The sequence below is a fragment of the Chaetodon auriga genome, chromosome 6 (genome assembly GCF_051107435.1).
Source record: "Chaetodon auriga isolate fChaAug3 chromosome 6, fChaAug3.hap1, whole genome shotgun sequence".
Lineage (NCBI taxonomy): Eukaryota > Metazoa > Chordata > Actinopteri > Chaetodontiformes > Chaetodontidae > Chaetodon > Chaetodon auriga.
The window spans coordinates 16276422-16302853 of NC_135079.1; the positions used below are offsets into that span (position 1 = coordinate 16276422).

Below are 26432 nucleotides of genomic sequence, written 5' to 3' on the forward strand. Positions count from 1 at the left end.
TAAAAAAAAAAAAAAAAAAAGATTTTTCACAGAAGCCTTAAATGTGGTGTTTGACAAAGGAACGTTTCATTTGGACAAAACAAGGTGCCAATAAGTACACATCCTCTTTCAAGACTGTCATAATGGTTGTGGTGACAAATACAAATCTTTGTTTCAGTAATATGCAGTTTCCTTTTTCCTGTTTTGTCACAGCACTTATACAGTTAATACACAGAGAATGACAACTCAGACCCAAAACCTCACGCATACTCAAATGAATGGATTTGCTTTTGTGATTAATTGCATTATTGTTAGTAAAAGAATGAAAAGTGAGCAGAAAGACAATCAGGGAGCCTCTCAGTCTTTGCATCCTCCGAGCCATAACCATGTTTAATGCTGCACAAAATGCGGCACGCTCGAACACGAGGCCAGCATATCATTATAACTCACAGAAAAACACACATTATAATGGAGTCCATATTAATGTCAATCTCAAAGTTAAAGCAGAATCTAAACATATGACTGATGTCTCACATCAGCAAGACACAGAGTCGTGTTTGTCTGAGCCCAGTTGTGATTTTCGCCTGGGCTGCAACTAATGATTATTTTCATTATCAATTAATCTGCTGATTACTTTCAACATGAACTGATTAATTGTTTGGCCTATAAAACGTCAGGAAATTGGAAAATATGCTCATCGTAATTTCAGTGGCAAAGAACAGCAGCAAATGTTTGACATTTTTGCTTGAAGAATTACTGAAACAATGAATAGATTATCAAAGTGATTGATTCTTTTTTCACTCCACTAATCAATTAATCAACTAATTGCTGCAACTCTACTGTGATCATAACTATCAGTATGCAAGTTAACTGTGATTGCTCAAAGTGACTAACTGATAGTCGCTTTCGCTGTGTCCTGGCATCAAATTTGATAACTTTCATCATTTTTATCTTTTAATTAAGATACATTATCACTTTTTTTTCGGTGATGATGGAGCTCAGTCAGATAACAACCAAAGCAGAGACACACCAGGATATTAAAAGAAGTAGCTGCGTTATTGTGCCAATGATTTATCAACCCAGTTAAATGATGCATTTCACACACTGTAGAAGCTCACACTGTACATACTGCATGTACATGTGATGGGGGCAGGCCCGTTTACGCTGTTTTTCCGTGTGCTCGCTCAGTGTTATGATGCTGATGCATCATGCGACTACAAAGGCTCAATCTCGCAGGAAGTCACATGCCAGTCATCACGGGGGCATGTTTATTTATAAAAATGACAGCAGGGAGGGACCTTCCACCCTCCTCAACTTTCTGTGTGGTTAATTGATCTGCTGAGGCGAAAAAAAAAGAAGATAGTTGATTCTGTGGACGCTGCTGAGAGTCTGTGGAGGAGACTGCAGAAGACAGAAGATCAATATGTGTATTGACACACATCACAGCAACTTTCACAGCAACTTGAAAACAACAGACTGAGCTCTCATCCACTGCTGTAATAATGCAGCTAATAATGCCAGTTTGATGTGTATATACAGGATGTATAGCTTACATCCAGTTCAGCATGCAGTTTAAATCTAAATGAACCTTCTGGCACGACGTCGTCATGTTCTTGGTCCTCTCAGTCTTATTGTCTGACTCACTCTCACTGGGTAAAGCACTGCTTGCAGCCACAGAGGTGTTTGGGACATTGCCTTGTATTTATTGACCTTCTCTGGGTGTTTCCTCACTCTCACTACTGAATACACACAGGCTGAGCACGTGCCTCTCCACTGTGGTTTGCAAAGAGATGACTGCGATCCAAATGTGTCTAAGGTTGTGTTCATAAAGTAAATAATAAACTGCCCACGTGCATTCAAAAGGTTCGCTGTGTCCTCAGAGGATGAAATGAAGCGGACCATCTTGTGTATTATTCTTAGCTGATCCCCCCCACCCCCCCTCCCCCCAACTCAACCCAACACCCCCAAGTCATTTAAAAAGATTTTTGGTTTTTTTTGTAAGTGGACACCAAAGTTGAAAGTTTTCTTTCCATGATCAAAACCATCTAAATAAATCTCAGCAGATGAAATGGCCTGTTGAGGAAGCGACGCAGACCCAAGCATGTTTGTTTGGTATCACACTATGGCAGTAAGACTTTTGCCAGGCAGTAATGATGGTCCTGGTATTATCCCCTCCCCTCTCTTCCCTCTCTGGGTCCAATACATTCCAGTAATGCTGCACTTTACCCTTCTTGTCTACGCAGTGACAGCTGCTCACCATTATGGCACTGCGTGAGCTAATTTTAATGGCTGTCACAGGCAGCAGGAGAAAATGCAGGCCTGCCAGCGTAAACAGCGAACTAAAGCCAAGAAGGATGGGCTTCTCTGCGGAGGGTAAATGACAGGACAGGATAAAAGACAAGCTGAGGCCTTTTCTGTGATTCGTTTATCATCTCAAATATGTTACACGAGCACAAACATACAGACAATCAAGCAGCCACAGCTTTGAATTATCCATTTCCACAAGTACTGAGCGCTAAATCGCCAACAATGTGAATGGATGTCCAGATGACAGGCTTACATATAACCAATGCTTCATACCTCCAAAGGATTTCCATCTCTTTATGAGTGCAGGCATTGCATGTCAAAGGAAAAACACAGCCTTGTGAATAGCCAGACACACTCTGTCAGTAACTTCAAATGCTTTTTTTCCTCATCTTCCTGAACAGCATCTTCTCTGTCTAATGACCCACAGCCCAGTCAGATAAGCTAGAGTAACCCTTCATCAACACCACCCGTCATGTTTCCATTGTGTTCCTTTGAAATCACTTTAAACTGGATGCTATTTAACATTATTTATTATATAAAAGTGGATATTGCTAAAACAATTTCTTCGTACAATTGAACTGTCAATGTTTGGGTCAGTTTGATGAAGTTTGCATTCTTATTATGACCACTTCTATTAGCAGGAGCTGCATCATTCACTCATTTAACTACCCATTACTCACTATTTAACCATCAATCTATTAGCAAAACATTTCAGCTATATATCCATTATTTTCTGGGACAGGAGCACCCCTGGTTGGGAATCACTGTTCTAGAAAATATTTTTAGATTCCTGCATCTTCTTTCTGTATTTTGATTTCTAAATCTTAAAAAGAGTATGAGACTTGGATAACAGCAAACTCACAATGAAGACTGATGAAGGAACAACAGACATTTTTCATATCAGCTATTAATTAGCTGCAATTTAAAGTCAAGATGTGGCAAACAAAAACAGTAGAGGGACAACATGCACAGTATATCTGTGGTTTACTTTTAATATTAGATGACTTCCCTGGTGCATGAGCTGAAATCTGACCCTGTCTTTTCATAGGTCCTGTGCTCCCCTTCATGGACAAGTTGAAGTGTGAGTAAACAGTGGGTGGGTGGGTGGGTGGGTGGGTGCAGAAGGGGTCAGGGAGAGTGTGGGGGAGTGCTCATTCATCCCCAACAGCAACAAGGACTGCTGCAAACTCTACTAGAAAGCTGTTGACACAAAGCACGCCAAGGAGTCTCGTTACAAATTTATTACAACATCCGACCACATAAAACACACAGTTTTCTGTACACTTTGTACAGAAAACTGGAAAGTGTGAAAGAACAGTTTCCATCAAGTGCGTGCACTTGTAATCTGCCGTTAGTTTGTGCAAGTTTAAAACACAAGTTCAGACTTAATCGACTGCAGTCTGACAGAGACTAGTGAGGATGATTTACATTAATAATGACACGTTAAGAAACAGAAGAACATGAAGATCATTTGAGCGGATACAGTAAATATATTAGCTGACATCTCTACAGACATGAGCATGTTATTGTAACAAGAAATTGTAAGCTCATCATCTTCAGTCAGTACTACATTAGGTACCAATATAAGATTTAGACTTAGAAAGAAATTTCAAGTAAGTTCTGCACAGGTATTCACATTTCTGTTACTTACACACTCAGAGAAATCTGTAAAAAGGCAACTGAAATGGTGCAGTGAATGCATTTTTAAAAACAAAGCATGCAAAAATAATACCCCAAACTAAGCAATGTTTCAGGTACAAGCTTCAAATTTTACCCTTTTTTTAAAAAGTGCACTTTCAGCAATTGCAATGTACTGTTTAGAAAAGTTAACAAATAAGGCAGCATGATTCCTTTTCCACAATGCAAATACTCCAGTTTTGAACCGTAAATTTTCTCAGGAACACCATCAGAAATCTAAAAGGTAAAGGGAAGAATATTTAATGTCCTTTGCCTGGAGGCCAATCGGTGATGCAAGAAAAACCACGACTTCTCTTTTCACCGCCATTCACTGACCTCTGTGCAGTCAGTCGGTCCGCTCCCTGACACATGCGTGCTAAGACAGTCGAGGAACGAAGGCCATCCACAGACTTAACCTAACCTTAACATTTCCCTCAATCAGTTCGGCACACTAACGCTACACTGGCAGATGTGTGCCACGCCTGGCCAATCATTCACAGAGACGAGTTCCTCTGTTGGAGGGTGTGTACAGCCTGAAAAGCAATGCTCCTCTAGGCCGACATAAGGCACAGTTTGTATCCCATAAGGCAGTGAATGTGTCATAGAAAAGGCACTATGTCAAAAATGATGTGTCAACACTTGCCGGCCACATCAGTAATCGCAAGTGTACTCACAGTACGTGTATTGTTCTTAAGGCTGGAATTGTGTGTCTGCATTTCTATTTGTTTTCTACTGCGAGCCCGCGGTCGAGTGGCGTGCCACTGTGTCCTGTCTGAACCTTGAACCCCTCAGTGGGCTGGGATGTGATGGTTGGGCTGAGGAGGACCCAGGAATCCAAGCCTCTGCTTGTTCTTCCTCTGTTCAGTCATCTGTGGAGGAGATGGGCAGAAAGACATGAAGAAAAACATCAGCCTGGAGTGGCTTTTAATTTAGCATGCAGCATACACATGATGTGCAAAGCTGAATTTGTGCCGCTATTGTCTTAGTGGGCACTTCATTATGCAAAATGCAATGTTCCCACCATATGCATACATAATTATTACATTCCAGAGAGGAGGGTTTATCTATTAGAATTTGGAGTGCAGGTGAAATGATGCTCTTAATCTCTACTCTAAGAGCCAGTAAATTTATTTAGGCAAAACCGAATGAATCTCACGTTACTATAAGAAATGAGTCGGGATTAGCCGTGACAAAAAATACTGAAAGGCACAAAAATACTTGTCACATTACACATTTCAAATGCTGAAATTCGAAGTTTTGTTATTACTTTCAAATTTGCATGTCAACATTTGAGGGAGATGTTGTTGAAGAGATGAATCCTCTCCTCTCATCTCTTGTATGCAGATCGCTTTGTTCTGTTATGGCTGGAAACTAAAACGTCCTATGGAAACTTCATTAGCGGACACTGTGCAGAAGTGTGACCTGCATGTTGGATGTTGTGTAAGTGTGTGTGTGTGGGGGGTTTCCTGAATCAGAAGCGGCTGGTTTCTCACAACCAACACATTTGCAGTGGTTTCAGTGTTGACGTCATAAATGAAGGCCACTGGTTCATAAACCATAAATTGTGCATGCAGATTAAAGGAAATCGAGTATGCTGTGCAGAACCATAAAATTCACGAGAATAAATAGCAGCAGGCGCACACACACAATCTCAATTGTGATAATGTAAAGTGCCGAGGTCAGCAGAGGCTGTAATGAGGAGCTGAAGCAGAACTTCTTCTCAATCAGAAACAGTTTGAGACCTGCAGGCCTCCCCTCGTGACTGCAGAGCTGTGGTTTGGCCTGCACAAACACGCTCACCTCTCGTGGCGCACACTAAAATTTCTGTCTGTCCTGAAGGCAGAGTGGCATCCTTGCTAACCCCATGACTCCATATTAGTCAATATAGACAACAGGAAACCGAAATAAGAATAGTAAATGGCCTGCAGTTGACCCAAACTACAGATTCAGAAATAAAGTATCGGCATCCTGCTCAAGAGAACTTCAACAGCACGCAACCTTGGTTGTTACAGGGGGTTACATGAGGGATCCCAGCCAGCAGGGAGCTGTCACAGACTTAACTGTTTACTGAGGTCGGCAGAGGTTGTTGTTTTGTTTATCGGAGTGTGATTCTGCCCCAGTAGGAGCTGTTTTCACACATCTGGCAGAAGAGGAACAAGGACAGGCCTGTGACTGGAATCACATGCAGGGAAGGCAGGTGATGAGAGTGATCAGTCACACTGCAGCAGCAGAGCTAGTCATCCAAACAGCCAGAGGCTCACTGGCGGCTCTCAGTTGTGTTGATCGCTGACGCGATAGTCACCTGTCGTGCTGCGTTCAGGAGCATCAAGGGTCTGACAGAATCCATCTCAGTGCAGAGATGGATAGCAAAGTGAAACTGCAGATGCCGACCCGTTGCCTTGTGAGTGTTTTTAGGTGAAAGTACTCTCGGGGTCAGGCAGCAGGTGGAGTTTACAGCCTATGTGCTACAGCTGGCAGCAAGCTTTTAAACAAGAATGTGATAAATACCTTTAAAAGCAAGACGGTTTTGTTTAAGATTATTGTTCAGGCATTCATTTCAGACTTCTACAGTGCTCAGACTAGAGAATGAAAAACTCTCTGAAGTGGCACTCTACCTGTTCCTTGAGCTCAGCCAGCTGGCCGGACAGCTGAGCCACCAGAGTGACAGTGCTGTCCAGTTTCTCCTGCAGAGAGCGCATCTCATTCTGCTCGTTGTCTCCCTCGCTGCTCACCAGAGACATGGCTCTCATACGGGGGAACCACTCCAAGTTCTTCTCCTGGGAGGAGAGAAGGAGAGAGACAGTGAGAAAGGTGAAAGGACTAAAAGGCTGAAACAGAGCTGACTCAGCAGGTCAGCGAGACAGCAGCAATAGTATGCTGGCACAGACAACGGCAAGGAGGATTTGCATAGACATGCAGGGAGCATTACTGAGCTGAAGCCAGACTGCAGGAGGAGAGTAAACAGAGAGGTATTGGTAACTGGAGACCAGCGTGGAGGTTTAATATTAATCAATCCATCAGAGTGGAAGCTGCTCTCTGTTTCGGCCTCGACGGTGTAAAATTTTTAAGCAGCATTACTGCCTCTTGGATACTGCGCATAGCAATTATATACTAAATGAACAGCAACTGGCATTTCAATTCTCACCCACTCCATAAACACACTGTTGATGTGGGGATGAGTCACTGTCGTCTACAGAGAACACAACTGGGAGTATAGTGTTATCTATGTGTGTGTATGTGTGTGTGTGTGTGTGTGTGTGCGCACACCCTCCTGCAAAACTGAGACATTTAGTTTATTATGTTTTTCCAGCAGTGCGGTGGACGGAGCACACCATCTGCATCTGACGCTATGAGAAAACAGCGACCAAAACAAACCTATAGCATTATGTAATAGGACTTAAGTGCGTCTGCCTTTGTACATGTGTGGGTGTGTGTACTGTTGGTGTGCATCTGCATGGATATGGACGCAGCAGACTGTGAGCAAGAGTGTGTGTTTTACAACACGCATGCTCTTGTGCCTCTCCAAAAGTGAGATAGGTTACACAGAGACAGACTGCCATCAGCTGATCTTATGTAATATTCCTTTGCCAGTTCTTCTGATAAAAAATGACTTAAAAGGTGCTGAGAGTGGGATTTGACTGGCACCACATTAAGTCCAGTAGGAGGAGTGAGGTATTCTCCCACCTACTCTTATATAAGAATAGACTACAGGGATAGAAAAGCTGATCAGAGTGTGAGATGCCGAGGACAGAGAAGAGGACACGAGGAGAGGAGAGTCTGAGGGTGGAAATGAGTGTGGGGTGTGTGGGTTATTTGTTTTTGTTTCCTTAATTAATGAGTTTATCACACTTTGCCGAGTGCAACATTAATGGCTGTGACATATCGTGGGATTGCCACTCCAAATCTAAATTCACTTTGTCTCTGAAAATAGGACCAGGAGACAAAGATTAAAAAATAAAATCCCTCATATTCTAATCATTATTACACTAATGACTAACGCTGACAAACCCTCGCTTAATTCTACAGTTTAAGTCAGCCAAAATCTGGAATTAGCTTTTCAATTTATGAAACACTGGCTTTAAAATGAACAGCATGTACGCCATATTTAGTAATCAATATATTCATTAGAAAGGCACTGTAAAGCAGCCTTTTCCAGTAATTTGAGGTTATAGAAACGCACGAATAAAAGTCTATATTGGCCTGTACTGTTCACTTCACCAGAAAACAAAGCAGATGAGAAGTAATGAGGAAACTTTGCTTTTCTGAGATCTTTTCTTTTCCACTCGTGGGCTAAAATACAGTACGTAGGCTACGTATGGCAGCAGAGGAAATAATAGCCATTGTACAGCCTAAATGAACAGGATTCATCTTCTGTGCAGTCTAAACTCATCTCAGACACAGACAGGCTTGTCAGGTTCTGCTCTACTTTGTCTCACTTGACTCAACCTTCATCAGTCTAAATTGTACATTTAAGCATCTTACATTTATTTCCTTTTTTTTTTTTTTTCCACTTTTTACATGTAGACTGTCAGACTGCTTTGAGGTTAATAGCATGCTAACATGCTAATGTTTACATTCTCACATGTAGCATGCAACATTTAGCATCATTCCGTTCAAATTTCAGCATTCCATCGATGCGTTACCATGAAAAATGTTAGCATGTTAGCAAGCAGCCTTCCACTGACAGTTGAGCTGAGGGTTAGAAATGCAGAGAGAGGGGCCTTCTGAGGCAGGGAGGTGAGGACTGGTGAAAACTAACTGATTACAAATACACATACACATACTGCTGCTGGGAAGCTTTCCATGTACTGTACCTGTTCACTCTAAAATGAGATAATTCTTCTTTCACTTTAGATTACTGATGAGGTGCTGCTCTCTACTACTTTTGCCACATATTTAGACCCTTGTTACACTGATAAAGCGTACACTATGTGAGCTTTTCTTCCTTAAAGAAGTGGCTTAATCACTAAGTTGAAGACAGATTTCGGGTTGATTTATGTAACACATATATGTGCCTCAGACTTGCTTTTTTACTTCCTTAATGTGCTTTTATTTTGGTTGTTTTCAACACTGGCTACTTTTTACTGTTGACTACAACACTTTCTCCTTCTTCGGCTACAGGGAAGCAGTTAGACCGATTAAGTTCGGTTGCTGAGCTACACAGTATGAATCAAGTCATTCTGTAAGACCTTGTCTGAAAATCTTGGGCTAATTTGGGCCTCAGGCATCAAGGGGGTGACAGAGTAAAAAAAAGACTAGTTTTCCTTCTCACAGCTTCTAAAACACAGTGGAGGTTCTGTGAGCTCAAAGACAAAGTTTCAGCATCACTGAAAATGAGGACTATCTGGTGCTTGTTTGCTCATGCTGTCAAATCATCTATAGCTGATGGATTAGGTAACCTCAAAGATTCAATAAAGAGACTTACAGTACATTATTAAGCGCGGGTACAACATCCTGTTTGAATGTACAGCCACTCACGTTGAAGCATTGTCTCTAGAGTTAAAGTTGAACAATGACTGCACTGAAACTGAACTATCCCACACATGTCTCACTGCAGTTGGTTAGACTGTACAGTGGTCCACTGTGTGCAGGGCTGCGCTGTCTGAATGAGTCGAGGCTTTAGTGTTGCTTCGCTGATCCATTTAAACACCTCAGTGAGCATGAATTTCAGACATTCATGTGCTTCTCACTCTGCTGCCATCGCCGTGTGTTTCACCACGTACATGTGCACCGTGCACTTCAGCTGTGCACAGAGCAGCTGCACACACCAGTAAAGTCAGTGCTGTAAACATACTGTGGAAACAACCTCAGATCAACGATGTCAGGCACTGTAGTCAAGACCTGGAAGACCTCTCAAACAGCAAGTTTAGTCAAATTCAGTAATGAATGAATCATCTATTAGATGATCAACCGTGAATAGTTTTGAGTTATTTATTAACTAAAACTCTCAAACATTTGATGGTTACAGTTTCTTTAAGTAAGGATTTGCTTGCTTTTCTCCTTTTCATAAACAACTTGTAATTTCATATCTTTGGATTTGTCAGAAAAAATGAGAAACTCTGAGAAATTACAATGGGTTGCAAAAACAGACAGTTGTGATTGTTTTAGACAGTTTGGAGATGAAATTTAATATCATCAGAATTAAATTAATTTAGTGTGAAATTAGCTGTAGCTAGAGTGGCACCAATGTAATGCTTTTTATATTCTCGCCACAAGTCAAGAAAAATTGTACAACAAAAGTCACACAGACATCACTGTAGCTCTTGGCGCTTTGGGTTTGTGCACAGTAATATACATTATTTACTTCATGTGCAGTGCTGTGCACTTTGGTCAGGAACTCAAGCTAAAAATAAGGGAGTTCTGGCTGTTGAATGACGTCGCTTGTAAACAACACCCAGCAAGAGTGTCAAGATACGACACAGCACACAGGGAGTGTACCACATGAATCTGCTTACCGCAGTTACACGTACACACACACACACACACGTACACACACACACACACACACACACACACACACACACACACACACACACACACACACACACACACAGAGAGCTGTGTTTCCATCACTTTTGGGGACATTACATAGACTTACATTCGTTTCCTGGAGATATACCCAAAGCATAACCTTAAGCACGACTTGCCTAACCCTTACCTACGCCTTAACCCCAGCCATTTAATGATTTGCATTATGGGGACATTCTGTCCTGATAAGAAGGCAAGTCTCCTGTGACTGTGTAAACAGATTTATGTCCTCACAATGAGAGTAAAACACACACCCCCACACACACACGACAACACACCTTTCTTGCATTTATTCAGGGACTTCTCACCAAGAGGAAGCTTCTCTTTAGCAGGACTGTCCTGATCACATCAGCAAAGCAACACACATTCACACCTGGAAGCTCCTCAGTACGACCACAGTCTCATCTGCAGGGTCCTGAGCAGCTCCACTGCAGCGGTTGGGGTTAAGGGCCTTGCTCAAAGGCACCTTAGTGGTGGTGCTGAGGGAGGGGCAAGCGCTGGCTGTCACTTCCCACACCCAGATTTATCCTGCCGGTGCAGGGATTGAACCAGTTACACACAACATGTCACATGTGTGTCGTAAAGTAAATGAAGGGTTTGTGACGTGTCGGTGACTCTGTGTGTGTGTGTGTGTTTGAGAGAGAGAGAGAGAGAGAGAGAGAGAGAGAGAGAGAGAGAGAGAGAGAGAGAGAGAGAGAGAGAGAGGGAGAAAGGGACAGGAGAGCACGTGCCAGGCAGGGCTGAGCTATTAGCAGGCCACTTGAGATGGGTTATGTAACAGCGTTGTGGCTGCTGCAGTACCTGCTAGGCCTGTAGTCGCTGTCATAATTTTACACACAAACACCCGCACACTGATTCACATCCACGCACACAATACACCAGCGGAACAGACACTCAGTGTAACACGATCCCTCTCTTTGCTTGGCACCATATCACTCTGTCCTATCCAACCAGATGCACTCATGAGAGTTAATGTGTGTGTGTGTGCGTGTGTGCCTGTGCGTGTGTGTGTGTGTGTGTGTGTGTGTGTGTGTGGTTGAGGTCATCAGGTTTAAGATCTTTTCCAACAAGGAGAAGGGAGGGCAGAGTTTTTATTAGTACAGTGGCTTCATGTTGAGCCGTCGCTCCAAAACTATAGCGCAGTCGTGCAGGAGATTAGAATAAAGATGAAGCTTAACAAACAGAGGCCGAAACTGCAAACTGCCCCCTTCCCCCACCTCCCACCTGCCCTCAAAAACACACACTTATCCCTACTAAACAAGTCAAAGCCTTCCCTGAGCTGTGGTGTGGAGAGGACAGATGGAGCAGGCTCCTGCAGAGATCAACATCACGGATTCCTCTACTTTCTAATTCAGCGGGTTTTCCATTGCAGCCTCTGTCACTGCACCTATGCTCTCTCATCTCGAGTGACTTGCAGTATGTGAGCATGTTGAGGTGTCGCTTAAAGGGGGACTGTAGCAATTTAGTATCACGCTTCCATAAAGTTCCCAAAGTGTCACTGTTGTCAATTTTTTCATGTTTTGTCACCTTTTGCACATGGAATAAAGAGATTCTTCTAAAGTTACGTATGCTGCACTTTACTTGTGCTTGGTGCCACTGTTATGTCATGAATGTACTGTACATGTTGTCTATGCTGCACACCATGTAACCATGATTTAAAATCAATACAAAGTCTGCGTCTGAAAAAGTGGGATAATGGCCAGAGAAGTGTTTTTGTAGAGGATTATGATGTTACAGTGAAGATGACCTTTGACCTTTTGGATATCAATTCTTCATTTTCTGCTATGAGACATTTGTATGAGATTTAGTCCAAACTAGCCTTTCAATTCTTCAGCTGTGGCCAAAAACACCTTTGTGAGCTCACATAGACCTTTGACCACCACAATCTAATCGGTTCATACTTGAGTCCAAGTCCATGAGTTTGTGTAAAATTGGAAGAAATTCCCTCAAGGTGTTCTGGTGATTTTGTGTTCATGAGAAAGGCACAAATGGACAACCTGAAAATACAATGCCTCCGTCCACGACTGTCTGCGTGGAGGCATGGAAATATTTGTCTTCCAAGCTCATCATATTCAAATGTTCTTTGTAAAGTGGCGCATGTTGACCTCTTTCCCTTCTTCATGAACCTTGCAGGTAGGTGAAGTTGTGGCAGAAGCCCCCATTCTACCATCTGAGAGCATTACAGCTTCTTTAATATTCATTTAAAGGTGCTGAAAACACTTTTTTTCAATCAGCTTCTTATTATGGGTTTCGGGGTCCTGGATGAACACAGAAAAAGTAATATGTTGGACAAGTTTCTGTTATTTCACATGAGAGGTTTCTATATTTAACTTCTCTGCCTGTGGTCAGGTGACACAAACTTCCATGGACCAATCAGAATTTAGCAGCATTTAAATCTGAATCTGATTACAGACTTTGGGCTGTTTGCTTCTGTTCACCGCTGTCAATCAAACCTGATCAAGCGACACCCACACGGTCTTGATGAAGCTGACTGTTCTCTTAATAAATAATGACTAACTTAATTGTTCCCTATTTAGATGTGACTATTTAATGAGGATAAAGAGGAAAACTAAAGATTTAAAAGCAAGTTTTTAAAGTTTTAAAATTATTCGAGCATTTTATTCAAATCCTGAAAGAAAAGGTTTTATAAAGCACATTATTGTAATACATGAGGTGACAAAATGGAAACAAATGTAGTTTTAGCCCAAGTCTGATCCCCCTCTGTGTGTGTTTCTGCTCTGCAGCATATCAGGAGGTGTTAATATAAATTCCTGACTCATCATTACCTCATCACGCGGCGATACTTTGGCTGGGCATCACAGACCCGACCTGCTGGATGACCTGCTGATGCATATTAATTCAATGTCTGTCACCTGTTTGTTATGCAAATTGTTCATTATAATGCCACCATTTTTATGCCCATCATGGCCAAATGTTAATCACAAAATGTGCCATTGTGCTCCGAGGCTTCATTTGAATCCATTAACCTAACGGTAACACCTTTAGTTGCCCTTACATCCTTCAACTTCTTGTCTGTGTGTCAGTGCAGCAAGTTGGTGCATTGATGATAATAGAGCTGGACTGGGTTTAATTACTATTTAACCACACTGTGTCCCGGCAGGTTAGGAGCTCAGCATAGTGAAGACAACCTGAGCACAGAGAGCCATCTCTCTCCAGCAGCGAGGGGAGGGGAGGAGAATAAATTGGGATGCTTGGCACAGGCCTCGAGGCTCAGTCTCATTTTTTCGATCACTCGTCTGCTGTAGTGGCTCACGCTTGTCTAGCACACTGTGCCAGCCTGCAAAGTGAGGAAGGCTGCACAAGTTTAAGAATCCAACTCTGAGACATGAATTAGGGGGTGAAATGCATGTGCTTCTCTGTCCATATGTTGCTGGAATAATAAAATATTTGAGGCTTGGGTGTGTTTATGTACTTGTGTGCCATCTTAAAAAATAATGTGGTGCAGTTTCAAATCCTTCCCTTTTCTTTCCTGAAGTATCACATTGTTGTATACCTTGCAAACACAAAATAAAGGTGATTCACTGTGACTTATCTGCAGTATTTTGATGGTACAGCAGCTTTTAAGGTGCAGAAAACAAACTGCATTACAAACAGTGCTGTGTGACTAGTTCCTGGGTGTGTACTCTGGGTTTGGTTGGTCTACTGACCGCAATCATCTGGGCCACGTAGCTCTCAGGGCCGGTGTACTCGGTCGGATCCTTCACCCTCACCAGAACCAGGAAGTACAGGTAGTGCCACATGTTGTGTTCAGATTTGATGTGCTCCTCGAAGGACACCGTCTTGTTGTCAAATTTGTCCCTTTCCAACCCTGTAAGACATTAGCTCTATTTAATATGGCTTCGTCCAAATACACTGTCCTGTCACTTGCATACAGTATTGGGTGAACCGCAAAGCTGCACGCACCACAGATGAAACAGGTGGTTTTCAGGATCTCCTCCTTCCTTTGTTTCTCACTTCTCAAGTCGGCGAAGGTGTCGATGATGACACCAAAGATAAGGTTAAGAACGATGATGATGACGACGAAGAAGAACAGCAGGTCGTAAACCACTCGGGCTGCAAACAGAGGCTCCTGGATGATCCGGATGCAGGTAAAATACGGAGAAAATGCATCATTTAATGTTCACCATGACAGCGATTTCATTGCATCTTAAACAGAGGCTGATGTCATTCATTCAAGTCCTTACAAACTGAATAAATAAATGAACGGATTCATTTGTTAATTCTGTTGTCTTACCTCTTTGGAGGGTCTCCTGAGAATATCTCCCACACCTCCTCCATTACGCAGTCCCTGGTTCAACACTGTGATTATACACATGAGCAGAGTGTCGCACACCCGCTCTATCCCATCATCTTCATCTAGAACACACAGGACAACATGTGAGAATAGACAGAATAGGTAACAAAGATGTAAAAAAAACTGTAGACAATAGGGGACAATGTGCAGTATTGACTTCTAAATGTCTACATTTATATATATATATATATATATATATATATATATACACACACACACACATACATATACATATACATATACACACACACGCACACACACACACACAACACTTCTTCATTTCATCACGGTGTTCCCCTCCTTTGATGACAAAAGGATCAATTTAATTTATATGACACTCACAACCAAAACATCTGACTTAAAATCAGTAATCTGAATTTAATTGAACTGAATTAAATCAAATTCAATCAAAGGAACTAAAAACTCATCATTCAAACACAGTCTGACCTAATTCAGAAAATGATCGCTCAGCTGACTTTAAAGAAAACTAATAATAAATCACCTCAAACGGACACGTCAACACTCCTTCGACTCCTCAAATGTGAGAATAAAAGGAAAAAAAATGGAATCTCTGTAAACTATGACAAAATGTAATCTATTATTTATATCGTGTGTGTGTGTGTGTGTGTATATATATATATATACACACACACACACACACACACATACATATATATATATACTGTAAATGGGAAATGGCATGCAGAGCTGCTGAGGACAAAGAGGAGGTGAAGGATAAAATCACGTGTGTGCCCCTATGGTGCAGGTGATCCATGGAGACGCAGGAGAACAAACAGGAGTGTGAGTCACCCCCTCTGCCTCATCAAGTTTCTTTGTGTGCACGCCTCTGCGAGTGAGTGTGTGTGTGTGTGTGTGTGTGTGTGCGTGTGTGTGCGTGTGTATGTATGTGTGTTAGAAACAGTGTTTGATATTGTGTGTGTGTGTGTGTGTGTGTGTCTGTGCGTGTGTGTGTGAGTGTCTCAGTGTGTGCATTTGTGTGTGAGTAACCTTTCAGGAACTGACTACTGCCGGAAAGGTCACATACACACCCACACCCGGCCAAATCACAAAATCTTAAAACTTGTCAACTCAACGGGGACTTTCATAATGGGCAGGATGTAAAGCAAAATAAAATAAAATAAAACAAAATTTAATCCTAAAACTTACCAGGAACAGATTTACGTGTTGAAACAGGGCAGCTGTCTTTCATACACGAGTCAGGAAGTCCTTTGTCACTAAATAAATCCCTTTTTCCTTTACACAGAAAAAAAAGAGAAAAAAAGAAAATGTGTGGTTGATTAATGATAACAGCACTGAGAATTTACAAATGAAAGAAGCTGCTTAAATTGTGCTCTGGCATTAAAACTCCTTCCCGCTCATTCTCGTCAGTGCCAATAAAATCAGGAAGAAAGATATAGTCAGACATTATGTAAACTGAGGCAGCAGCTGCTGGGTGGGCGGTGGAGTGTTGCTGAAAAAACCTGAACAAATCATTTGCACATCGGCGAAGCCCTGAGCAGCAGAGGAGCTGTACTAGGGTGTGATCGACTCAGGCGGACAGGCAGAAGGAGAACTGCGCACCAGGGTCACAATGTCACCAAAAGGGCCTCCTTCCCTGACGAGCTAAAGGACCAAGGGTCAAGGCCGGGAGACAAGAGGCGGAGGAAGAAGATGAAGAAGAGTGGAGGGGACAGGGGGGCCGAGGCGGGGAGCAGGGGTCACAGCCCCGAGGCAGCACCAGTGTGGACAGGGTGCTCCTCAGCTTTGACGGAGCACCGGTTGTGGCTCTGCTCACCCCACAGTGAACAGATAGACAGGCGTGAGCCCAGCTGGTTACATAACCCACCACTGCTCTGCTGTGTCTGCCATGCTCTATTCAGCAAAACACAGGATGGCGCGGCCACCAGGTTATGCAACAGGTGCACATGTGCTAGCAGGTTGTCTTCCTGACCATCAGAGCACGGTGCCAGAACTCATTAACACTCCCACACTATGCAAGGTTTTCAAAACATGTGTCTGGGCATGTATATACAGTACACCGCACACGCTGTGCAATTCTTCATGTGGAGACTGTACACATGCAAACACTGATTGTGCAGTTTTTATTGAGAAATTGTGATCCAAAAAGGTTGAAAAAATATCTAATTCAATTTGGCTGACTGACTTATCATGGGGAGACTAAGATGTGCCGGTGATTCATTTTGAGCCAAAGAATCCTTTTGATTATTGCCCTGACAGTCAGAGGACCCTGTCAGCAATGTTTAAGTGTTTGAGATAAACTGCATGTAGAGCTACTAACTCCCGAGCATGGCGGTTATCTTTGAAACTCATTAACTTCTAGGATGTACAATCATCAGGTTACTAGAGCAGAAAAAGAGCATGCAGACAACACAAAGATATTTATGAGAGCACTGTGAAAGAGTGCCGCTTAAGGACATGTTTTAGTTTAACTGAGGTTAAATTCAGCCATTACAGTACGGAGCTGCAAGCACTGATAAAAAAAGCTTGGATTAGACCTGACAGGAAACGACAGGGAATGACGAGGGATGACATGCAACAAAGCTTCCTATGAGGAATCAAACCAGAACACTGCAATTACATGGGTGGAGTCTTAGAGCATGAGGATACCAGGACGCCACGTCAATGACAAGACTTTTATTTCACCAAGGTAGGAGCTACACAAAATCTACTTCTCACTGTGGAAACTGTTCAAGAGGGCCTTCAAATGGCTTTTATTTTATTTATTGGCTCCAGCTTCGATCAGCGGGGATGGTACCATGACACCCGGGTGGACATGCTAGTTTTCACTGCTTTACCAGCACAATGATGAGGCAAATATTCCCTGATATCAGACACACTTGTCAGCTCATGACACTTCATTTCCATCTCATTATCATCATCTCATAAAAGATCTAAAACAGTAACCACCATAACATTTGTGATGTCCAGTGTGGCACACTTGTCTACTGGCAGTGGAAAAGGAGTCAAATAGCATTTTGAGCAGTATATATGTGCTAATTTTGTTGTGAAAGTGGTATAAAAGTGTTCTGACCTGGTGTGGGAAGGCGGTCCACCTCCATGCGGAAGTCGTCCTTGAGGAAGAGGAAACCGATGATGGAGAAGAAGTAAACGAGAAAGATGGCCAGGACGGCCGTCAGAATAATAGAGCGGCCATTCCTCGTCACACTCTTGATCACATTGAGCAGCGTCTCCTCTCGGATTACCAGGTCGAACAACTGTGGAGGGAGATCAGCATCAGTGAGTCATCAGCAAATTGATTCATTCAGAGCGTTTGCCTCTGAAGTGCTACGCTGCTCACAGTGTGATGGAAGTGCAACGTCTGAGAGATTTCTTACCAAAAAGCTGTAGAAGAACTCGTGCACGAAGAGGCCCAGGACACAGATGATGGCATAGCTCAAGTGGTAGATGAAGAGCATGTCCATAACAACTGCTTTGTAGCCTCGAGTGAACGTCCCCTGGTTGCCCACAAAACTTACGAGAAAGACTAACTTGTTGTACAGCTGAAAGACAAGGAAACAAGGCTCAGGGATAAAAAGAAGTCAAGGGCGGACATGTCCCTCGACAACACTGGGTCACATCTTCCATCACTTACATTGACAGTGCCCAGCAACAACAGAGCAGGACCAAGGCCCATGGTGTAGATTGCACGTAGAATGAGGGAGACCAGGAAGAACAGGATGCCCCACGGCTTGGGTAAGACAGGAAGTAATGCGGTGAACACCCCCAATGCCACCCACAATAAGATATTCCAGAACGGGGACAAGGTGCCTGGACAGGAGAATAAAGCATCAATCAAGGGACTGCACATCAATGCTCTTGTGGTGTTTCTCTAATGAATTATTCACCTGAGCTAAGAGCATAACTTAGCACCACACAGGCAGAGGCAACACTTTAAAATGTCAAAAATCGGTCTGTAGGGAGCGTCCACCTCTTCTTCAGGTCGCACTGTAAACCATCGTAGTGAGGCTCACAATAGGAAACTGCACGTGGCTTCAATCATTGATCAAACATTTTATACAAGCATACACTGTCCTGAAGTCTAATCAGGCAAATCAGTGAACACACCTGTGTGGGCGGATTACAGGTGTGTAGGGCCTTTGAATAACTACAACCTCAGGTGACACTGGGTGGCCGTTCACAAATGGGGACACAGTGAAATGAAGTGCAGAAAAACAACAGGTCTTCTCACAGCAGACATTTGACTTGTCATGGCAGAAAAAGCTCAGGTGTCACTAATAATGGCTACGTTCCATTCAAATGTCCCAGCAGGTCAGCATACACAACAACAGGACCCTGAAACTGAAGCAACTGAATGGAATTCAGCCATCACTGATTTTATTATTTATACCTGTGCCTTTCATAATGTCACAGGGTCATTTCATAGTTTTAATGAGTGATACTTTTCAAATTATTCATTGCAGCAACTGGCAATTAGCTTCGGCCACGGAGCACTTTCATCATCACAGTCATTTGTTTGCCTGTTTCATTTGTTTGCCTGTTTCATTTGCTTGGAAATAAAACAAAATAGCCGGCGTGGATTCTTTGGAACGTAAGAAATTAACAGCATCTCCACATTTCTGCTTGTGAAACTCAAATTTCTTTTGGTTGAATAACACTGATGATTAATTGTGTTTACATTTGAATTAATGAGATAACGCACTGTTCAGTTAAAATGAAGTGGTGCTATTTTTCATCTGTGACTTCTTTGTTGAGTTTAGTAGATCAACACTGTCCACACTGTGACCCATCAAACGGCTGAGGTTTGGTTATTGGTCTCCACATGTTTGTGCTGTTTATTGGATGCTAAATTTAAAGGCTAAATGGAATTTAAATTGGCTTAACATTCATACTGTGATATCTAAAGTAGATTTCTGAAACATCTTGGATGTAGCTCAAAAAGGGAAAGTTTCAGATTTTACTGGGAGGTCAAATAGCTTTGGTGGACGTCCCTTCATCACGCTGACAAGCAAAGAAAACATGGGTTTGAAAAGCATGAGACAAATTCAGAGAGGCTCCAGCTCTAACAACAGCTGCAACTGACAATAGTTATCATCATTGCTTAATCTACTGATTATTTTTACATTGTTTAGTCTAGAAAATCTTCAAATTGCTTCTTTTGTCCAACCAATAGTCCACAACCAAAAGACCCATCATTTACTGTCATAAATGACAAAGAAAAGCAGCAAATCTTTGGCATTCATGTGCTTTAGCATCACCATATGACCAGGACCGGTTTGATCCATGCATACGTCTGTCAGTCAGTCTCAAGTTGACGCATTAAAGAGATAATTTGTAGCAGTAAGAACAAAGAAAAAATATCAGAAATCCTCACCCTCGTCTCCGTCATCACCAAAGGGGTAGAATACAGCCACAACGATGTTGACCAGACAGGCCAGGTAGAAGGAGATGCTCCCCCAAAGAGAGATGTGGCGTGAGAACCAGAACAGAGCTTTATTTTCTGCGCAAACACAACAGGAAGCATAAGTACACTCAGCACAGACATGCAAAGTCGCTGCAGGCCCTTCAATTTATTCTGGAATAACAATAACCACCCTGGGTGATAATCATGATTGGCCATCCTGTAGCCTGCTTGTGCTGCCTCCATCATTATTTTCCAAGAGCTTTACTCAGAACATGAAGACTTACTGCGGATCTTCTTCTGCCACCTCATCTCATTGTAGAGGTTGTCAAACTGCTGGAAGAAGTCGTTAACCTTGCTGCCCTGGTCGTCTCTCTCTGTGGTAGTGAACACACGCACCATGGACTCCGTGGTGAGGTACTCGCAGATGTTGGGGACCGGAAACACTATCTGCTCCATGGTACGATCATGACGTACAATCTGGTAGATAGAGATCCAGTTAATCCTCATGACAGGTTCATTTGCAGGAGATTCAGAGGATAAATGAACGAAGTGATAATGAGGCATACCTCTATCTGAGCAGTGTGGTTGGCATAGTGATGAAGGGCGTCGTCCTTCTCATTGTCGGGGTCCACCCCTGAACCCGGCCCTGACCCCGGCCTCAAGCTCTGCTGCAGGATCTTACTGTGTCGGGCCAGCTAGGATCCAAAAACAAACTTAATTTAATTAACTTACATTGCACTCGAGGAGGGAACTTGACCAAATAATGGAGAGATGAACATACCCGCTCAGAGGACACATTTAAAGAGATCTGGTCAAGGTAGATGGAGCACACTACACATTCCTCTCACAGCTGTATTTTATAGTGTTGTTTAGTAACATCAGATTATTTAACCTGACTAGATAGCAAACAGTTGCTTATTACACAGCCAACATCATTATCGTTCATGGAGTCGTGTTTCTGACCGCTTTGAGCTCTTTAAGCTGCTAAATGCTCCACTATGTTCACCAGCTAGTCTCTAACTGTGTCGGTCTGCCCTTTGGTGCGAGGCAGGCAGTGTAAGATGGGGTTTTTCACTGAGAACAGCTGTCTGCTGCAGCCAAATACTATATTATGAGAGCAGTGAGAGTGATCCAAAACAGTAAAGTTGGGGGCCAGAGAGCTAAACAATGAGCTGAAACTCGCTATAAAGCACCGTAAAGCTTTGATTTTTAGCTCCCAGTCCTTTTTTGTTTTGTTTCCCTTTATTGTTTGGCAGGTAAGACAATTTTCTACTGAAGTTAAAAATTCAGATGCTTTTTTCTTTCCTTCTTTTCTGCATTTGTATGTAATCGAAAGGTTTGCCTTAAATATGCAACAGGAAAAGATAAAGGACTAAAATCACAACAGAGATGGCTGTCATGTAACAGCAGAATGTAATGGACACTGTGCCATGAGGTTTGAATTGTTTTTTCTTCTTCTCCTTTTTTCAATGTACTTGTTCCTACTGAATAAAAATGACAAAAACAGGGAAACAAATATGGAGTTTTTGTAATTCTCTTTCTGTAAACCCCATGGCTGTCACTAAAGAGAATGTAGTATGTACGGTGGTTTACGTCTGCATTTTTCTCTTGTTCTCTTGTTTATTTATTTACTCATTACATGTTTCTTATCTCACACACCAATTACAATGAATGGCAGCTGCCCTGAAGAGCAAACACCAGATGATATCTTCAATAAGCTCAATATGCTTGATAAGCTCACGTCTAACATTGTGTGTCATCAATGGAAATATATATATGCGTGCGTGTGTGTGTGTGTGTGTGTGTGTGTGTGTGTGTGTGTGTGTGTGTGTGTGTGCTTTTTCACTTTCTGAGGCCAAAAAAACCCAAAAACTAAATCAACAGTTGAATAGTCAAAAAAACAAAAACCTTCCTTGTCATGATGAAACTAGTCTGTTGGTTGGACAGAAATACCCTGGTTAACACTTGGCTCTACAGAGGCAGAAGTGAAAACCTGCAAGACTCAGTCTGCCCTCTCCAACTGATATAAACTGCAGAGATAGGAAGACACACACGCACACACACACACGCACACACACACACACACACACACACACACACACACACACACACACACACACACACACACACACACGTGATGTTTTCATCACTTGTAGGGACATTACATAGACTTACATTCATTTCCTGGAGACATACCCCTACCCTAACCCTAACCACTATCTGCCTATTCCTAACCCTATACCTAACCTAACCTTACCTAACCCGTAACCCCATCCTCAGTCTTTACCCAAAAATGTAATGATTTAAATTGTGGGGACCTGTATTTTGTGTAAGGTGAGTCCCCACAATGTGACTGTGTGAACAGGTTTGTAGTTAGTAATACATGCGCGCGTGCGCACACACACACACACACAATACAACACTTCTTTTCTGTTGATACCCTGCATGAGGCAAACCACATTTGTTTAGTAATATAGTCAGTACTGCCTGCATCGGTGAACACCAACGTCTGCAGAAACAGTGTCACATCCTGAAAGCTAATTTTAGAAAAGTAGCAGAATGACCTGCTCATAGAAGAGCAGTCTTCCATCATTCAGCACAGCGGACACGCTCAGATAGGAGCCCCACACACACACACACACACACACACACACACACACACACACACACGTACACTTGCTTTCTTATGTCACTTTTGGAGACCTTCCACAGACTTACATTCATTTCCGGGAGACTTACCCTAACCCTACCCCTTAATTGGGGACAGCTTGTCCAATTGGTCCCCAATTGCACCCCCCCCCACCAAATTGGACAAGCCGTCCCCAATTAGTTTGAAATGTGTCCCCTAAAGTATGCTATGTCAGAACACACATAAACACATAAACCCTAACCCTAACGAATGTCTAACCTTAATCTAACCTCAATTCACACCTCACCCCTAACCTTAATTAACCAGGACCTCAGAAATCAATTAAGACCAGGCTTTGTTCTACTGGTCCCGACAAGGTCTGTGTTTGTACTGGAAAAGGTCCCCAATAGGTAACAAAAATGCAATACGCACACACACACACACACACACACACACACACACACACACACACACACACACATCAACAAGTGCAGTGCAGGGCCCTGATGACGGCAGAAGGTCAGACAGACAGAGAGAGGAAATGCAGTAATGCCTCTGTCACAGACAAAAACAAGCTCAGGCATTTTTATTACCTGGTGTGCCAGGATGTAAATGTTGTGTCCGACGTCTTTGGGCTTGATCTTGTCTCCAACGCTGTCCTCATCCTCCTCGCTCTCCAGACCCTGGGCGTAGGCTTCCTTCATTACATCCACCTGATGCACAAAAGTGATGAAAAGTTACTGCTACTTACAGTGTGCTCACTCGAACACAGACTTCAGGTGGGACCAAGCTCTATGTGCATGTGTGTGCATGCTGACACACACTTACCAGTTCGGTGGGTCTCATCTTGTAGAGAATCTTCTCGGCGTTCTCGCTGTCATGACGGCTCTCCATGATGGCCAATAGGAGCTTGGAGGCATTGTTCTACAACACAAGGCTTCACCAATGAGCTTTTACAAAAATACAAAATACTACAAAATACAGAGCTGAGTTATTCAGGACTTAATGACTTGACAGACACATTTTTTAGCAGAATCAGTAACACTTTGTGTTAAGCTACACATATTCAGCATTTCCGAGTTGCTTATTGGCGTGCATATTAGTAGCATAATGCCTCTTTATTAGTCATTATAAACCATTATGAATGCATGACCAGATTCTACAACTAAAGGCCTTTAACTAAGAGTTTTCCCTCAATAAATTACTGAACTATGATCTTACCAACCTAACCCTAACCCTTAATAACCCTAACCCCCTAAGCCCCACAATAAGGCATTAATAAGTGCTTTATAATCACTTTATGTGATTTCTACTTTCAAGAAAAAATCTTGAATATTGCTAAACTAATGCTGTGTCAGTGGCTGTGCGTCATGGCGAGCAGGCAGCCTCTCAGGGCTCTCAGAGACACCTGCGGCTCACCTTTAGCTCCAGCACCAGGTCCAGCCGATGCTTTCCCAGGGGGTTGATGGGGTTGACAATCAGTGCTATAATAATATCAATGCCATTTGACTCATGCTTGGCTATACAGGTCTGGAAAAAAGAGGGATGTAGTTAGAGTGATAGCACGTAAGACAGCACAACAACAAAAAACATGCAAACACACAGAGAAAAGAAAACTTTAACATGTTGGTAATATCTAATATTAAACCACAACTGATACTGAAACATCAGTGCTGTTCATATTGATGATTTGTGACAGCTGGTTGAAATAACAGCCAACATATTTGTGTTCAAAGATGATTCATATAAGCTTTTAAAAGTCAGTTTAAATGACCCACTTTTCCAGTGTAATGCTTGCTAAGTGTTTTCTACTTCTGGGTTTGATTTTCTGACATAGGGCATGAATGTAAGATTTAAATCTCTGAGGTTGAAAAATCCAAAACATGTTCATTGTGACTGAATGTCAATCTCAAGCACATCTGAAGTCTGTGCAAGTTGATTTTGATGATGCACTGACATGAAAACAGAGGATTGAAGCTTCCTGGAAAGATGGAAATCTGGTTGGCAGTAATCCTTAACATATACACTGCATTGTAGCTAATAGGCTACAGTGTCAGTACAGTATCTTATTGAACATATCACATACTTAACTATTGACTAAATTAAACCTCCTGTCAAGTCTAAACTAACCTGGTTTTCATGGCAGGGTCCCTGGCAGTACTCTGTGATAGTTTCCAGGGTTTGGCGAACCAGGTCCACATTACTCTCATTTATATAGAGGCCCAGCAGCCCGAGGCCTCCAGTGGTGCTTCCACAAATACAGTCCAAGAACTGAAGAGTCTCACACACCAGATTGTAGTTTGTCTTGTTGCTTTGGTTGCGTAGAAAGTTCTGGATTGAGAGTCAGAAAAACAACAGTAAATTTAACAGCCGTTGGACTACAAGCTTCTCACGGGCAATCACTAAAAGGGAGGCAGTACCTGCAGGTCTGAATTGTGGTTCTCACAGAGCAGCTGGAGGTATCGCAGGATTGGTTTCATGATGGTGATAGCTTGGCTCATCTGAGTTTCTTCTAAAGCCTCCTCGGCACCGACTATATCACTGTTCTGTCCGAGGCCTTCAAGGTCAGGATCCAGCTCCTTTCTGAAGGCACTGAAGGCCTTCGAGGTGACTGAGGAGGCCTCTTTCAGCTGCCCTCGCATGTCTTCCCTTATATGAAGCCCCGGGTCTTTCCCTGGAGCAGGTATAAAAAGGTATATATAAAAAATACGATTCACTGTTTAATTATTGGACAGAACAATGACATTTCGCAGAAGGTGGGTGTTTGTAAATGGATGGAGGAAGCAAGTTCGCCTGAAACATGTGAAAGGTTACTATGATCAATGGCATGACATTCTACCCATATTAAAAAAGAAATTCAGAGACCCCCCTTGAATGAGTGGGCAACTATTGAGTGGGGTTCTGTAGCATGAAAGTACCCAATCTTGATACAATGGCCTTTTGATAGGCTTGTGATGTGGGCCGTCACATGGCCTCTGACATGTGACTGCAGGAACCAGGAACAACAGTCTGCACAGAGGTCAGCAGAGCAACAAAGATCATTCTGGATTTATCCTCAACTATTGTTTAAACTCCATGCCGAGCTGAAGTTGACGACCACACATGCTGGAAAAGCATTAAGGTTTTCGAGTTTATATTTGAGCCTATTTTCATTCAGTCCAGTCCTGTTTCTATGGAAATGCTCGGCTGTGCTCAGGACATGACCCCACGAGCTGCCTGTCTTTACATAAACCTTCCTTATTTACTTTCAGCTTTGTTTTTGACACAGTGGTTTGAGGCATTTTTTCAGACAGCAGAGGTGCTTTTTGGAGAAGTGTACTGATTGGAATTCATTACTCGACTGTACCTTTCTTCAACCTGATGCTACTGACGTCACTGTCATCATCCCTTTTTCTGCAGCTGAGCTCAAACATGTTGACGGACACGGTGGCTCGGATCTCTTGCTGGGCCAAACGCATGCGGTCGTAGAAAACCTTGAAGAACCTCTCAGACTTCTTCTGTTTATACAGTTGGTTATAGAAGGAGTTCTGGGTGGGAGGCAGAGTGGTTATCAACATAAATCCAAACCTGTGTGTGTGAGATTCAGCTGATCAATGGGCACAGAAATAATGGAT

At 42.7% G+C, this 26432-nt stretch overlaps 1 protein-coding gene across 1 annotated transcript in view; it reads right to left on the reverse strand.

Annotated features, from left to right (window-relative positions):
• Nucleotides 1-3512: 3512 nt before the first annotated feature.
• The window catches only part of itpr2 (inositol 1,4,5-trisphosphate receptor, type 2), a 59862-nt gene continuing 36942 nt past the window's right edge, over nt 3513-26432 (reverse strand). Inside the window, exons 40-57 of the mRNA XM_076732973.1 lie at nt 26165-26345; nt 25239-25492; nt 24949-25149; nt 24238-24348; nt 23647-23742; nt 23412-23531; nt 20756-20884; nt 20474-20666; nt 20160-20285; nt 18420-18595; nt 18163-18327; nt 17859-18042; nt 15974-16060; nt 14747-14868; nt 14416-14581; nt 14160-14320; nt 6579-6740; nt 3513-4832 (exon numbers count right to left, since the gene is read on the reverse strand). Of these exons, the coding sequence (XP_076589088.1) occupies nt 4752-4832; nt 6579-6740; nt 14160-14320; nt 14416-14581; nt 14747-14868; nt 15974-16060; nt 17859-18042; nt 18163-18327; nt 18420-18595; nt 20160-20285; nt 20474-20666; nt 20756-20884; nt 23412-23531; nt 23647-23742; nt 24238-24348; nt 24949-25149; nt 25239-25492; nt 26165-26345 (2715 nt within the window). The 3' untranslated portion in view covers nt 3513-4751. The remainder of the gene's footprint in view (nt 4833-6578; nt 6741-14159; nt 14321-14415; nt 14582-14746; nt 14869-15973; nt 16061-17858; nt 18043-18162; nt 18328-18419; nt 18596-20159; nt 20286-20473; nt 20667-20755; nt 20885-23411; nt 23532-23646; nt 23743-24237; nt 24349-24948; nt 25150-25238; nt 25493-26164; nt 26346-26432) is intronic.